General features: G+C 41.7%; 1 protein-coding gene across 1 annotated transcript in view; it reads right to left on the reverse strand.

Moving 5' to 3' along the window:
* Positions 1-2,596: 2,596 nt before the first annotated feature.
* The window catches only part of ccdc6b (coiled-coil domain containing 6b), a 56,000-nt gene continuing 45,855 nt past the window's right edge, over positions 2,597-12,741 (reverse strand). Inside the window, exons 4-9 of the mRNA XM_078223621.1 lie at positions 12,589-12,692; positions 11,302-11,462; positions 8,116-8,272; positions 6,685-6,785; positions 5,697-5,821; positions 2,597-4,125 (exon numbers count right to left, since the gene is read on the reverse strand). Of these exons, the coding sequence (XP_078079747.1) occupies positions 3,931-4,125; positions 5,697-5,821; positions 6,685-6,785; positions 8,116-8,272; positions 11,302-11,462; positions 12,589-12,692 (843 nt within the window). The 3' untranslated portion in view covers positions 2,597-3,930. The remainder of the gene's footprint in view (positions 4,126-5,696; positions 5,822-6,684; positions 6,786-8,115; positions 8,273-11,301; positions 11,463-12,588; positions 12,693-12,741) is intronic.

Here is a 12,741-nt window from a genome sequence, read left to right on the forward strand (position 1 = left end):
TATTCAACCCTCAAAACAGGTTGCTAAGTCAGTGTCTAAGTTTGAAATCAGTTCAATGTTTGGTGAAAGCTAAGGTTTTCAACATAGTAAATCATTTGGTGGGATCCTTGGGATTTAGTTTAAGAAAATATTAAAGTTGCAGATTTAAAATATCGTTCAACAAAAATACAAGTGATTTTGGTACCTGAAAGATTTTCAGTCAGGGTACACCACTGCGTCCTAATGAATTAGGAATAATATAACTCAGAACAGTTTACAATAACGGAACCAGATTCGACTACTGCCAACAGGCACGAGGAAGCTGAAATGAAAGTGGATTTCAGCAGTTAAGTAAAAAGTTACTATCGTTAAGGCTGTTTGGAAACATTTGACGTCATAACTTGTTCAACTTGGAAATATGAACAGTCATCCATACATGTTGCATTTTTGGCTGCATGACATTACGATCACGGTTATTGGTTGTAAAGCCCTTTGGGAAGTCCTGTGAACATAAGGCACACCATATAAATGCAAGTCTTTTACTAAAGAATAAACACAAGCTGATGTGCACATAGTGGTGTGTTCTTAACTATGGCCATTCCTGAACATTCTTTTGTCCTTCAATTTGAACTGGATAAAAGGATTGTTTTATGTACGATACAATGTTGTTATTGGAAAGCATTTGCCAAAATTTAGAATTTGGATCCCATGCAGAAACTCATTATGTAACACGGGAGTGGTTTTGCAGTTATCTGTATGCATTTGCAAAAAGAAAAGGTTCAATTAGATAGGTTAAATATATATCACATGGCCAAGAAAAATGGGTGAAAAGATCAGATTAAGCTTATAGTAAGGAGGTATTTTGATAGTGGCGGTTAAAATACAAATGCTCAGAAGTTCAGATAATTTTTGTTCAACGTACTCCAGGACAAAGTCTCAATAGCATACTCCTACGATTAAAAGCGTGAATTTATGCATCTGACCTACCACAATGGGCACTCATGCCGCCTCAATTCTTAAACATAGAGAACATCCACAAAGGCAAGAATGCACTCCTTATTTGAATAAACCATCAAATCACATTATTTTAGGCCCTCTCCACATGGCATGGGTCAACAATCCCAATAGATTGGGAAGCCCACATTAGAAAGCTTCTTTGGTCTCAGGGCAAAGTTGAGGCCAGAACTATCAAACACAAAGCATTTCACCAAGACTGGTCCAAATAACCCAAGATGTGGACTGATCAATGTTGCTACCTTTAGTTATCAAAACACACTTATTTCAAACTAGATTGCACGCAATCGAAAAGTTGCAGCAACTCCAGGACAGTAAATCAATCCTGCCAACCACCACACCTGTCTACTTAGCAATTTCTTCCTCCAGTCAAACTCGTAAATGCCTTTAAACATTAACTGTTAAAAATGAGTATAGTGGGAGTTATGATCAACATCAAAAGGAAGAAATGGATGCTAACCTTGAATACTAAACTGAACTCAGAAACCCTCCTTGGTGCACATGCAGGCTATCTTGCAATGTCAAAACTGACAAATCATTAGTACCAACTATCGCAGTTGACTTCTGTAACCAAAATTAGGGCTGGTGAAATTCAGATGCTTTGGATTAGAAGTTTTAGATCTTATTAACATAGAAACTCCTGGAGAGGTGGGGAGAGAAGAGAAAGATTACTATTGTGACCAGCTCCAATCTGATTATTAAGGCTCTATATGTATTGATCATTAGCTATTTTTAAGAAACTTTCAGACCAATTAACAATGGTTAAATTACAACTGGTTACGGTAATATGCAGATTTGCCCCACTGCTAATGAGGCTTGCAGGAAAAGTAGTTAATGTGATCTCGTACCACAGCCTTATCAGAGGGCAAGAGCTGACTCAGGCAGTGAATGTCACAAGAGATACCAAGACTGCATGTACAAATAAATGTTAGAAATCTAAACTGCATGGGCAGTTCACCTCTCCTTGCTCAAAGGAAAGGGGGAAGTATTCTCCAAAAAAGCATAATTGTGAGGTACCGACAACTGTTGAGTATTTAGAATCTTGTAAACAAGCATGCACCAGAACTACAGACCTTCCAAATTTCAGTCGTAGTTGACCAGTTAAAATTCTCCTGTGCAGAATCATTTGGGTAGACACGGAAAGGAGGTGTTTGGGCCTGGACTTTCCAATGGTGACGATTGGGACAATGAACCTTTCAAAATGCTGGCACCAAGTTTTGTGTTCACGCAGCAACTTTGGGTATACAAGGTGAGAGAGTAGGAGAAAGGTAACATGAAACAGTCACCAATTTGCAGTTTCCACAGCAGAAAATGGTTGGCTTTGCGCATTATGGTCCTGAACACCAAAGGCAGAAGCCCCACAATTTCACGCACAAGTCAAATTTGTCTCGGTCACAGTAAGCCACTGGCCCTGGAGATAGCGGCGAAGGGTCACGGGTGGACAGGTGAACAGTTAAATAGACCAAAATTTACTGTAAACAATACCACAAAACAAATGGATTATATAAGCAGCTACTTATTCTCTTCTCATCCTTCCTCTAACTTAATACATTTCTTTTTTTTTTTAAAACAAAAAAGGACACTTACATTTTCGATGCTGCTGTAAAGTCAAACGAAACAATTTATTTTCGCCAGATGAACGGAAAATTATAGTTGCGATTGCTCCCTTTTATACAGTGTACCAGCTTATGTGTTATTGAAGCTTTTATTACAGCCAAGAACTTGTGCTCTCCGCAGCCTGTCCCATATCTACCAAGCAATACAGAATTATTTGGCTACGATAGCATTATACCTTGATAACTGGAAAGGTTTCCACCTGGGTTACTGGATTACACCACAATGCAGCCTTTCGACACACAGAGTTACTTGTTTTTATCAGTCATCTCTTTAAACCCTCATTAAAAAAACTGATTTGGCAGCAAATAAAAACTATTTGTTCTTTAAACATGGTACTTGAATTTGCAGGACTCACCAATATTTAAACTGATGATTTCTCGTCATCAAAAGCAGGTATTTTACAGCAGGTAACATTCGCTCAAAAATCAATACAACACACGCTAGCTCGCTTGTCTAATGATTTACTATCTACAAAGCCCACAGATATTAAAACCTAAGTTTTACAGTTTATATCAAAAAAAAATTGATCTCTGGATTGATATTTCATTTTGCCACAAGCCAGATCTATAATAAATTTGATGATTAAGCTTGGAAATAACCTCCGCCAAATGGTATGGATTTGCCAAAATTAGTTTCTGGAACTTTTGTTGGGAAAAAAAAAGTCACAGCACATCGCAGAAATTCATTACTGAATCTGCATTAAGCTTATATGCTGTTTATTTGGATATAAATCATACCACTGATAGACATTAGATTTAGTGATGGCGCTCGAAGCACCTAAATGTTTTCCCTAAAACTCCTTTGTCACTTTGTTTCGAAATGTAGTGCTAATTCTGTAAATGCTTGACTAAACCCAACAAGACACGAAAGCATTAACACTGAAGCGTAAACACGGCCTAGAAAACAAGACACTTCATGCTTGTAATTACCGCAAAATTTGTAATGAAAATCATTGAAAAGGTCTTCCTGCGTTATTTTTTTTCTCACAAATCTGTGGAATGAAGCTTTGGAACTGTCGGAACATTCAATCGTGTACTGTTATTACCAAATGGACGTGGCAGATATTTGAAGCAACAAAATGAAGGTTGTGCATGAGGTTCCAGTCAACACTGACAAAATGCAGTAAATTAGTGTTGTGGACAAACAACACTGGCTGCCCTCCAGACAAACATTTACAACACAGTTAGCGGTGAAGCCTATATAATCTCAGTGCAAATAAGTCAAATCCAAAAGATGCCAGTTAAGCCTTTGGCTTTAGTAAACTGCTTTTTTTTTGTCATCAGTCCACTCCGGGTGCAGCTGCTTCACAACTCATGCAGGTTACGGCTGAGGAGGAGCAGGAGGATACGCTGAAGGCTGGGGATGGGCTGGCTGGGATGGTGCACACTGAAGCGCTGGCTGGGCTGGTGGTGGTGGTGGCGGCGGCAGCTGAACCACTGTCTGTGTGTTTGGTGAGGGCGGAGGTGTTGGGCGCTTAAATTTGTCAGGGCTGTTACTTCTTCTTGGGGAAGGCCTCTGCAAAAACAAACAAATGCACAGAAGTTAAAAGACATGGTTTTAGAAAGATACAGTCCTGCGCTTTTTAAAAGCAATCTCAAACAGAAAACACTGTCACCCAGACTTTACTAAAGAGTAGGTTCAAAAGTAGTGAGTGAAAGATTGGATACCAATATGGACACCCTAGAAAGTTCAGCTACAGGAATGTGTCACAGATGCTGCCTCACAGCACCAGGGACCCGTGTGCAATTCCGGTCTTGGGCGACTGTGCAAACTCCACACAGACAGTGTTTGCGTGGGTTTCCTCCCATACTCCAAAGACGTGCTGGTTAGGCAGATTGGCCATACTACAAAACTGCTCCTTAGTGTCAGGGGGATTAGCAGGGTAAATACATGGGGTTACGGGGATAGGGCCTGGGTGGGATCGTCGTCGGTGCAGGCTCGATGGTCCGAATGGCCTCCTTCTGTACTGTAGGCACTCTATGCTTCAACTTGTGCAATAGCATCGGATAGGTGAACAATTCCACTTATATTTGCTATTTGTTTTATTGAAATAAGTTAACTGCCCGAATTGAGAAAGCAAATTCTCAAAGATTATCTAGAGATCCTACATTGGTGAAACAGAGATCTGAGGTTGGGGAAAGAGTGGGTATTTTAATAAGGAAAATTACAAAGCCATGGAGTGGGCAAGGCCACGAAAGAATTTGAAGAAAAGGGCATATTAAAATCAAGGCATTGCTTCAATGGAAGCCAGCGAGGGGAGGTGGATGTGAACTTTAAATGGGGGGTGGGGGAAGAGAGAGAGAGAATGAGAACATGAGTGGTCATCCAAAAGTGCACTAGAATAATCAAGTCTAAAGGTTAAAAAGGCATAGATAAGGGTTTCAGCAACAGATAAACCAAGGCAGGAGTGGAATCAGGCAACGTTATGGAGGTGGAAATATGTGGCCTTAGTGTTAACGTGGATGTTTGGGAGGAAGCTTATCTTGGTCAAATATAACACCAACAGTGTGGTTCAACCTCAGATAGTTGCCAAGGAGATGGACAGAGTCAATGGCAAGGGAACAGAGTTTGCAATGGGACCAAAGAGAAAGGCTCCTGTCTTTCCAACATTAAACTGGAGAAAAGTTCTGCTCTTCCATATGATTTAGAGACAGGGTAAGGGTCAAGTCAAGGGGGGCATATTACAGTCAAAATGATTCCCATCCTCACCCAATATACACGATTTCTAGGAACATTTATTGCATGAAGCAAAAGTGAAAACTCCAGCTTAATTCCTCTTCCTGCAGCACCCCCACCCAAAATCACCTCTCCCGTACAATAGTACAAGACCACACTCGTCAACACCTGCCACTTTGAAAAAGACCCATTCAGCCCTACTCTGTTTCCTGTCTGGTAACCAATTATCAAACAATGCCAATATATTACTCCCGGATACTTTAAAATCCCATGGAAGAACAAGAAAAATCCTAACTCTTCATTTTTGCACAACCTCTAACTTTATTAGTGTTACCCCTTTCCCCATATTTCATTCACACAAAACTCTAACTATATACTGATAGACATTATTCATTAATTTCTTTACTCACCGCAATACCGTGTGAAGTTCCCATATGTTGTACATGAAGACCAGGTGAGGTGTAATAGGACATTCCTGCACGAGTCAAAGTAGCAGGCGGAGTGAAACCAACACTGTGGCTTGCATAAGATAGTCCTGGAGAGTATACACACAAGGTCTTGTCATTCTCCATTTACTGTTTGCAGTCAAAATGTAAATCTGCTTAGTTCCAAAAATCAGACATTATCACAATTTTATTTTTAATACTAACTTTACCACACGTCTTTCCTTCCTCCTAATGCAAATTACAAAACCATCCAATATGGGGCGTTTAGCACTGCTGCCTCACAGCACCAGGGGCCCAGGTTCGATTCCGGCCTTGGTCACTGTCTGTGTGGAGTTTGCACATTCTCCCCGAGTCTGCGTGGGTTTCGTCCCACAGTCCAAAGATGTGCAGGTTAGGTTGTTTGGCCATGCTAAAATTGACCCTAGTGTCAGGGGATTAGCAGGGTAAATGTGTGGGGTTATGGGGATAGGGTCTGGGTGGGATTGTGATCGGTACAGACTCGATGGGCCAAATGGCCTACTCCTGTACTGTAGGGATTCTATGAATATGTTGAGGTCTACGATCCACTGTTTTGAGCAATCCTCTGGTAGCCCACCAAAGGTGAACCTAGACAGTCAGTATCAGCAGGTTATTACAACCATGTTATAGGACAGGTTATTACAACCACTGGACAATAACCAAAATCAGCAACGATGGTTAATTTCCATTCCCCACTCAATGAGCACGAATATCCTGGATCATCTTACTCACTGAGACCAGGAATTGAACCTTGTATCTTCTCTCTCTATGACTGCGTTACATCAGACTATCCACTATGCACCCAGCCACATGGAAGAGTTTTGTCACAAATTCTCAAATGGGTATTGTTCTCCATATCCAGAAAAACATACTGGAAGTCAAGTTGGTTACAGTATCATATTTCCAGTGCGTATAACTCAAGTCAAATACATACCAGGAGATATAGGTCTGCTGGAACTTGGAGACGGTGTGTAAGGAATAGGGCTGGATACAGTGCGAGGTCTAAGTCCTTGTGCAGACATCTCATTAAAATATCTGGGAAATGAGAAAGAGGATTTGGCTCATTAACACATCAAATTGCACCAACACATTGAAAATATTCAATATCTAGATCTACAGAGTTTATTAAAGAGTCTCATTTATTCTCAAACTCCTCAATACAACTTGCAATTTCAGAATTGAAAATAATTAACGAATTAATGCTCAACAACTGTCTCAAAATAGCAAGCTGCACAAATGGAACTGGTTATATGGAGGACCAAAAGTGTCATCCTGCACTTTACCAATACATGAAGCACGAGGGGCGTTTTTGACAACATTTCAGTGTAACGTGCTCCACGTTACTTAATCTGCTTATATGCAAAAAAAAACAGGATTGATACAATTGTACGCAAGGAACTGCACTTCAGGTCACCACTGGAAACCAAATTGGTGAATTTTTGCTATAATATGCAGAATCACAATAGGATCATGTTGAATTGAAATTACCCCATACTTAACAAGCTACTTCACCCAGCTAAGCAACTGAGGATGTCTTGCTTAACTACTACATAGCAACTGAGTTATTAACAGTAAAAATAAGGGCTTCAAAAGGAGTAGGGACTCTGGAATGCCCATTTCAAATATATAAAAAAAACCTGAAGGCCCCAAGAAACTGAGAAGTAAACTAAGGTTCCACAAATCTAGATGTTGCTCCTCAAGTCAACTGGCAAGGTTGATGGAGTCAACATTGGTGGCACATAGGTGAAACCAGAGAACAACTGCTTTGCTTCTTTCAACATTTAGTGGTGAGGAATTTTGGCTCATCCATGTATCAATTCTAAAAAGGAGTGCACCACCAATGCTCTAGAATCAAAGGCAGAAAACTGGGAAGAGGCGTTGAATTTGAAGTTAACTGAAAACATCCAAATATTGCTACCAAAATTAATAAGAGTCCAAAGATGGAAGGGACCGTGCAGGAATGGTCTATTGGACATGTAGCATCTACAATGTGACAGAGGAGCCATGATGGACGAGTCTTACGGAAAAGGAGAAGAGGCAAGTAAGGACTGACCAGTCAATGATGTCAGAGGCATCAGAGACCAAGAATACATACTATGAAGCACAACCATATTGCATATCAGTTTTAATGCTGTGGACAGGAAAGATAATGGAGGAATTTGGAAATTGGGGTCGGTAAATGTGACTAAAACTATTAACTCGCATAGCAGATAAACGTCAACACACATCGATTGAGCTGAATAATCTGCTTTTGTGCTGTAACTGCTAAGTATTTACTAAGATTAAAAAAAGCAGTTTTTGTTCCCCTGCATGTTCAACTTTAGTAAAGAAAAATCCAACTAGAAGCAACTTCAACCATACAAACCGTTCATCGTCCATTTCTAAGCTAGACTCGCTTTCTGACAGCTGTCTGCAAAGAGCCTCTCTCCTTTCCATTTCTCTCTGTAGTTTTCGCTGCAGCCTCAGATTCTCTTCCCTCATGTGACGCTCTTCCTCCAAATACTGGGCCATCTTCTCCGTGTCTGTAAATTTGAAATAAGTGAACTATCAGCCAAGGGTTGCACAATCTTGTAACTAAGGATAACAAAATAGGCAGGCACAAAATTCCATACTAAATGCAGGATTAACAGGATGGAATGTGAAAGCGCCAAGAGAAAAGCTTGCATGGTGACAAAATGTGATTGCTGAATGTATAGGAAAGTGTGATGTAGAGGTCTAGAACACAATACAGAAACTAGATAAAGAGTGAAGAATGTCAATACAAATGCAAATGAAAATAAACTGCAAAAATGCATTTAACAAGAAACAAAATATAACATTCAAAGACATAAATGCTGTTAATTGAAGTAGAACTGTGCGGAGGAATTTGAGCTGCTGCCATGCAATGCACATGGCACTTTCCTGTTGCACAAAAGTTTGAGGTAACATTCATTAGTATTTCAGTGAGGAAGAAAGTCTTCCAGAAGGGAGGGGGGGGGGTCTCAGCTGAGTGCGACCCATCTCCTACACCACTGCACTCACCCCCGCCCCTCCCTCCCAGAACCAGGATATGGACTCCTTGTCCACACTTCTCACCCCACCAGCCTCTGCATTCAAAGGATCACCCTCTGCCAGCTCCAGCATGATGCCACCACCAAACACATCTTTCCCCCTCACTCCCCATCAACATTCCATAGGGACCGTTCCCTCTGGGGTACCTTGGTCCACTCCTTCATACCCAACACTTCACCCCCTGCAAACGGCACCTTCCCCATGCAATCATAGCATCATATAATCCCTACATTGCGGAAGAGGCCATTTGGCCCATCAGGTCCACACCAACACTCCAAAAGAGCACTTGATCCAGGCTCAATCCCCCGCCCTAACCCTGTATCTCCACGCATTGATCATGGCCAATCTACCTAACCTGCACATCTTGGCCACTAAGAGACAATTTAGTGTGGCCAAACCACCCCGCACATCTTTGGACTGGGGGAGGAAACCGAAGCACCCAGAGGAAAACCACGCAGAGACGGGAAGAATGTGTTAACTCTGCACTGACAATCAACCAAGGCATGGAATCGAACCCGGATCCCTGGTGTTGCGAGGCAGCAGTGCTAATCACTGTGCCACCGTGTTACCCCCATTCGCAGAAGATGCAACACCTGCTCCTTTCCTTCCTCTCTGCTCATCATTCCAGGGCCTAAACATTTTTCAGGTGAAGCAGTGTTTCTCGTGCACCTCCTTTAATCTGGTCTATTGCATTCACTGCTCTCAATGCAGTCTACTCTACATCAGAGAGACCAAACCCAGACTTGGTGATCGCTTTGCAGAACACCTTTGTTCCATCGCAAGCAGGACTCAGACCTTCCCGTCGCTTGCCATTTCAACACACTATCCTGCTCTCCTGTTCACATGTCTGTCCTTGGTCTGTTCCAATTTTCCAGTGAAGCCCAATGCAAACTGGAGGAGAATCACCTGATTTTCCGATTAGGCACTTTACAACTTTCCAGACTTAACACTGACTTCAATTTCAGAGCAGAGCTCTCTCCGCCACCTTTATTCCATTTCCATTTATTTCACTTCATCTTATTTATTTTCATTTCTTCCATCATTTCAATTTTCCCACTATTCTAAAATCTTGCTTTCCATCTTGTTTTCTCCCCACGGTCTCCCCCTCTTCCCATGCAACTAGGGCCCATCTGTTACATGTCTCAGGTTGTCCTCTGACACTCTGCTTACCTTTGCTCTGCCATTTACAGATTCTGGTCTCTTATGGCTGCTATCAGCACCCTTCTTATCCATGATCACCATTGACATTCCCTTTGTCTTTTTGTCGATGACATTTTTGTCAATTCCTCCTCCTCCGCGCCCCCCCCCCCCCGCAACCCCGACCCCTGACCCCACCCTAACAGTATCAATCTCATCCTATTTTCTATTGTCTTCAGCTCTGACGAAGAGGCACCCTGACTCGAAACGTTAGCTCTGTTCTCTCTCCACAGATGCTGTCAGACCTGTTGAGATTTTCCAGGGTTTTCTATTTTTGTTTCAGATTCCAACACCCGCAGTCACTTGCTTTCATCAAGATACGCGATCTTTTAAGAATAGATCACTAGTTAATACAAATGAAGAAGTTTTTTTTAAAAGCACAGAAGGCAGCCATCCTGTCCATTGTGCCTCTCATAGTTCTAGCTCTGCAACTGGACACTTTTATTTCAACTACATACCCTCAGATCTTTGCCAGTATTATATTCAATATATTTATCAGATTTACTATAATTTAACTGGATCTTCATAGTTCAGAATTCATCAACAGGCTTGATTCAGGGTTAACATTCAGCTCCCAAAAGAGAAAATGCTGGAAAATCTCAGCAGGTCTGGCAGCATTTGTAAGGAGAGAAACGAGCTGACGTTTCGAGTCCAGATGACCCTTTACAAAGGGTCATCTTCACTCAAAACGTCAGCTCTTTTTTCTCCCCTTACAGATGCTGCCAGACCTGCTGAGATTTTCCAGCATTTTCTCTTTTGGTTTCAGATTCCAGCATCTGCAGTAATTTGCTTTTAACATTTAGCTCACACAGGAGAATTAATAAGAAACTTGCACCAAATTTATGATGATTCCATTCTGTGAGGCTTCACACTTGAAGGAAGGAATGGGACGTGCTCTCTTTCAGGCACCTTGCGTTATCAAGCACTAGCAAGGTATGGAATTGGAGCAAAAGGCTCCTTCAGTTTGGTCACAGCCCCAGCACCACTGTGCATCTCGAGGGAAACTGCTAAAATAGCGGCAGCTTGATGCTAGAAAGTCCATGTCACAGCGCAGCAATGGGCAGAAGGCTTTAATCCAGTTGAGCGGGGGTGACTTCGAGTCTAGTGCATGAAGGGCACTAGCTCATTCTGTATACCATCCAATCCCTGAAAATGCACTTTTCTTTACAGCAGTGAGACTATTAAAAAACTAAAGCACATCATTGTTAATTGATGTTAAAGAATCACTTGATAACAATGAAAACAAGTAGTTGGAAAAAGAATTCCCACCATCATGACATTTCAAGTTTACGGTGGAACTTACGCTGTAACTGGGCAGCTCGAAGTTGTTTTTTTAGCCTCTCTACCTCATTTTTCAAAAATCGGATATGTCGCATCATGTTTTCTGGCGAGTCTATTTCCATAGAAATGTCCCTGGGAGATGGAGGGGCTGACACCGGCTGGTCTAGCTTCTCCTGTAAAATACTAAAAGAACAAATACTTAGAAACTAAGCCACAAAAAGAGGATTTTGATTCTATGATAGACTAAGTGTACAGGCCAATCAGCAACAGCCTGATTTTCATGGACACGATAACACAATAACATTTTAAATGTTTATAATTGATAATCAGACCATTTACTGCATTCAACAAAATATAGTTGTTAAACTCAGAGAGGAAGTGATAACCCTGTAGGATGAGCACAAGGAAGCATGTTTCTCACCCACCTAATTTGTAAAATCTCCCATGTGGAGCATGGGAAAATGTCCTGTCACTGCAGTTAAGCAGTGCCCTCACATGGTGATCCAGCCCTGCATAAAGCTCCCACAACTGACACCGTTAAACTAGCTTTGCTTTGACCCGAAATTCTGCCGAATAACTAGCACCAACTTTACTCTCATCCTCCCCAAACAATACCCATTCACAAGGATGAGGTTAAACTGCACAGAGGATGTATACAATATTGCAAGGAAGACAACCCCATGAGGTACTCAAACTTTCTTCATTCCTTGTCCCTTAAAACAGAGGACCATGGCTTGCAAAATTCTCACCGTGGGGGTGAGAACGTAACACTGCCCCCCACACCCATTTCTGCAATTAGATATCATTAATCAAATTAGTTATTCAACAAATCATAGAATCCGTAGAGTTCAGGAGGAAGTCATTCGGCCCATTAGGTCTGCACCAACTCTCTGACAGAGTAACTTAACCCATAACCCCACACACTCACCATGACTAACCCATTTTACCTACACATCTTTGGACACTAAGGGGCAATTTAGCATGACTAATCCACCTAATCTGCACATTTTTGGACTGTGGGGGAAAACTGGAGCACCCGGAGGAAACCCAGGCAGACAAAGGGAGAACGTGCAAACTCCACACAGATGGTCACACAAGGCTGGAATCAAACCCGGATCCCTGGTGCTCTGAGGCAGCAGTGCTAACCACTGTGTCACTGTGCCGCCCTGAAATGAAATGGGTCAAGCAATATTTCTCCATTATATTCACATATAGAACATTCTAGTTTTATGTACATCTGAATGCTCATGACTTGATGAAATACTCATGCACAGTCCAAAAGTTGAACAGTTTGAGTCAAGGAACTTACCGCTTTTCTGCTTCCAGTTTGTCCATCCGTTTCCATAATCGATTTACTAATGCTTCTTGTTCTTGTTCCAAGGTATTTTCAAGGTCAATTTTCTCACGTCTCAGCTTTCCAAAAAAATTGAGCATTTTAGTGGAGTGCACACTGTCAGCGCGA

This window comes from Mustelus asterias, chromosome 11 (genome assembly GCF_964213995.1).
Source record: "Mustelus asterias chromosome 11, sMusAst1.hap1.1, whole genome shotgun sequence".
Lineage (NCBI taxonomy): Eukaryota > Metazoa > Chordata > Chondrichthyes > Carcharhiniformes > Triakidae > Mustelus > Mustelus asterias.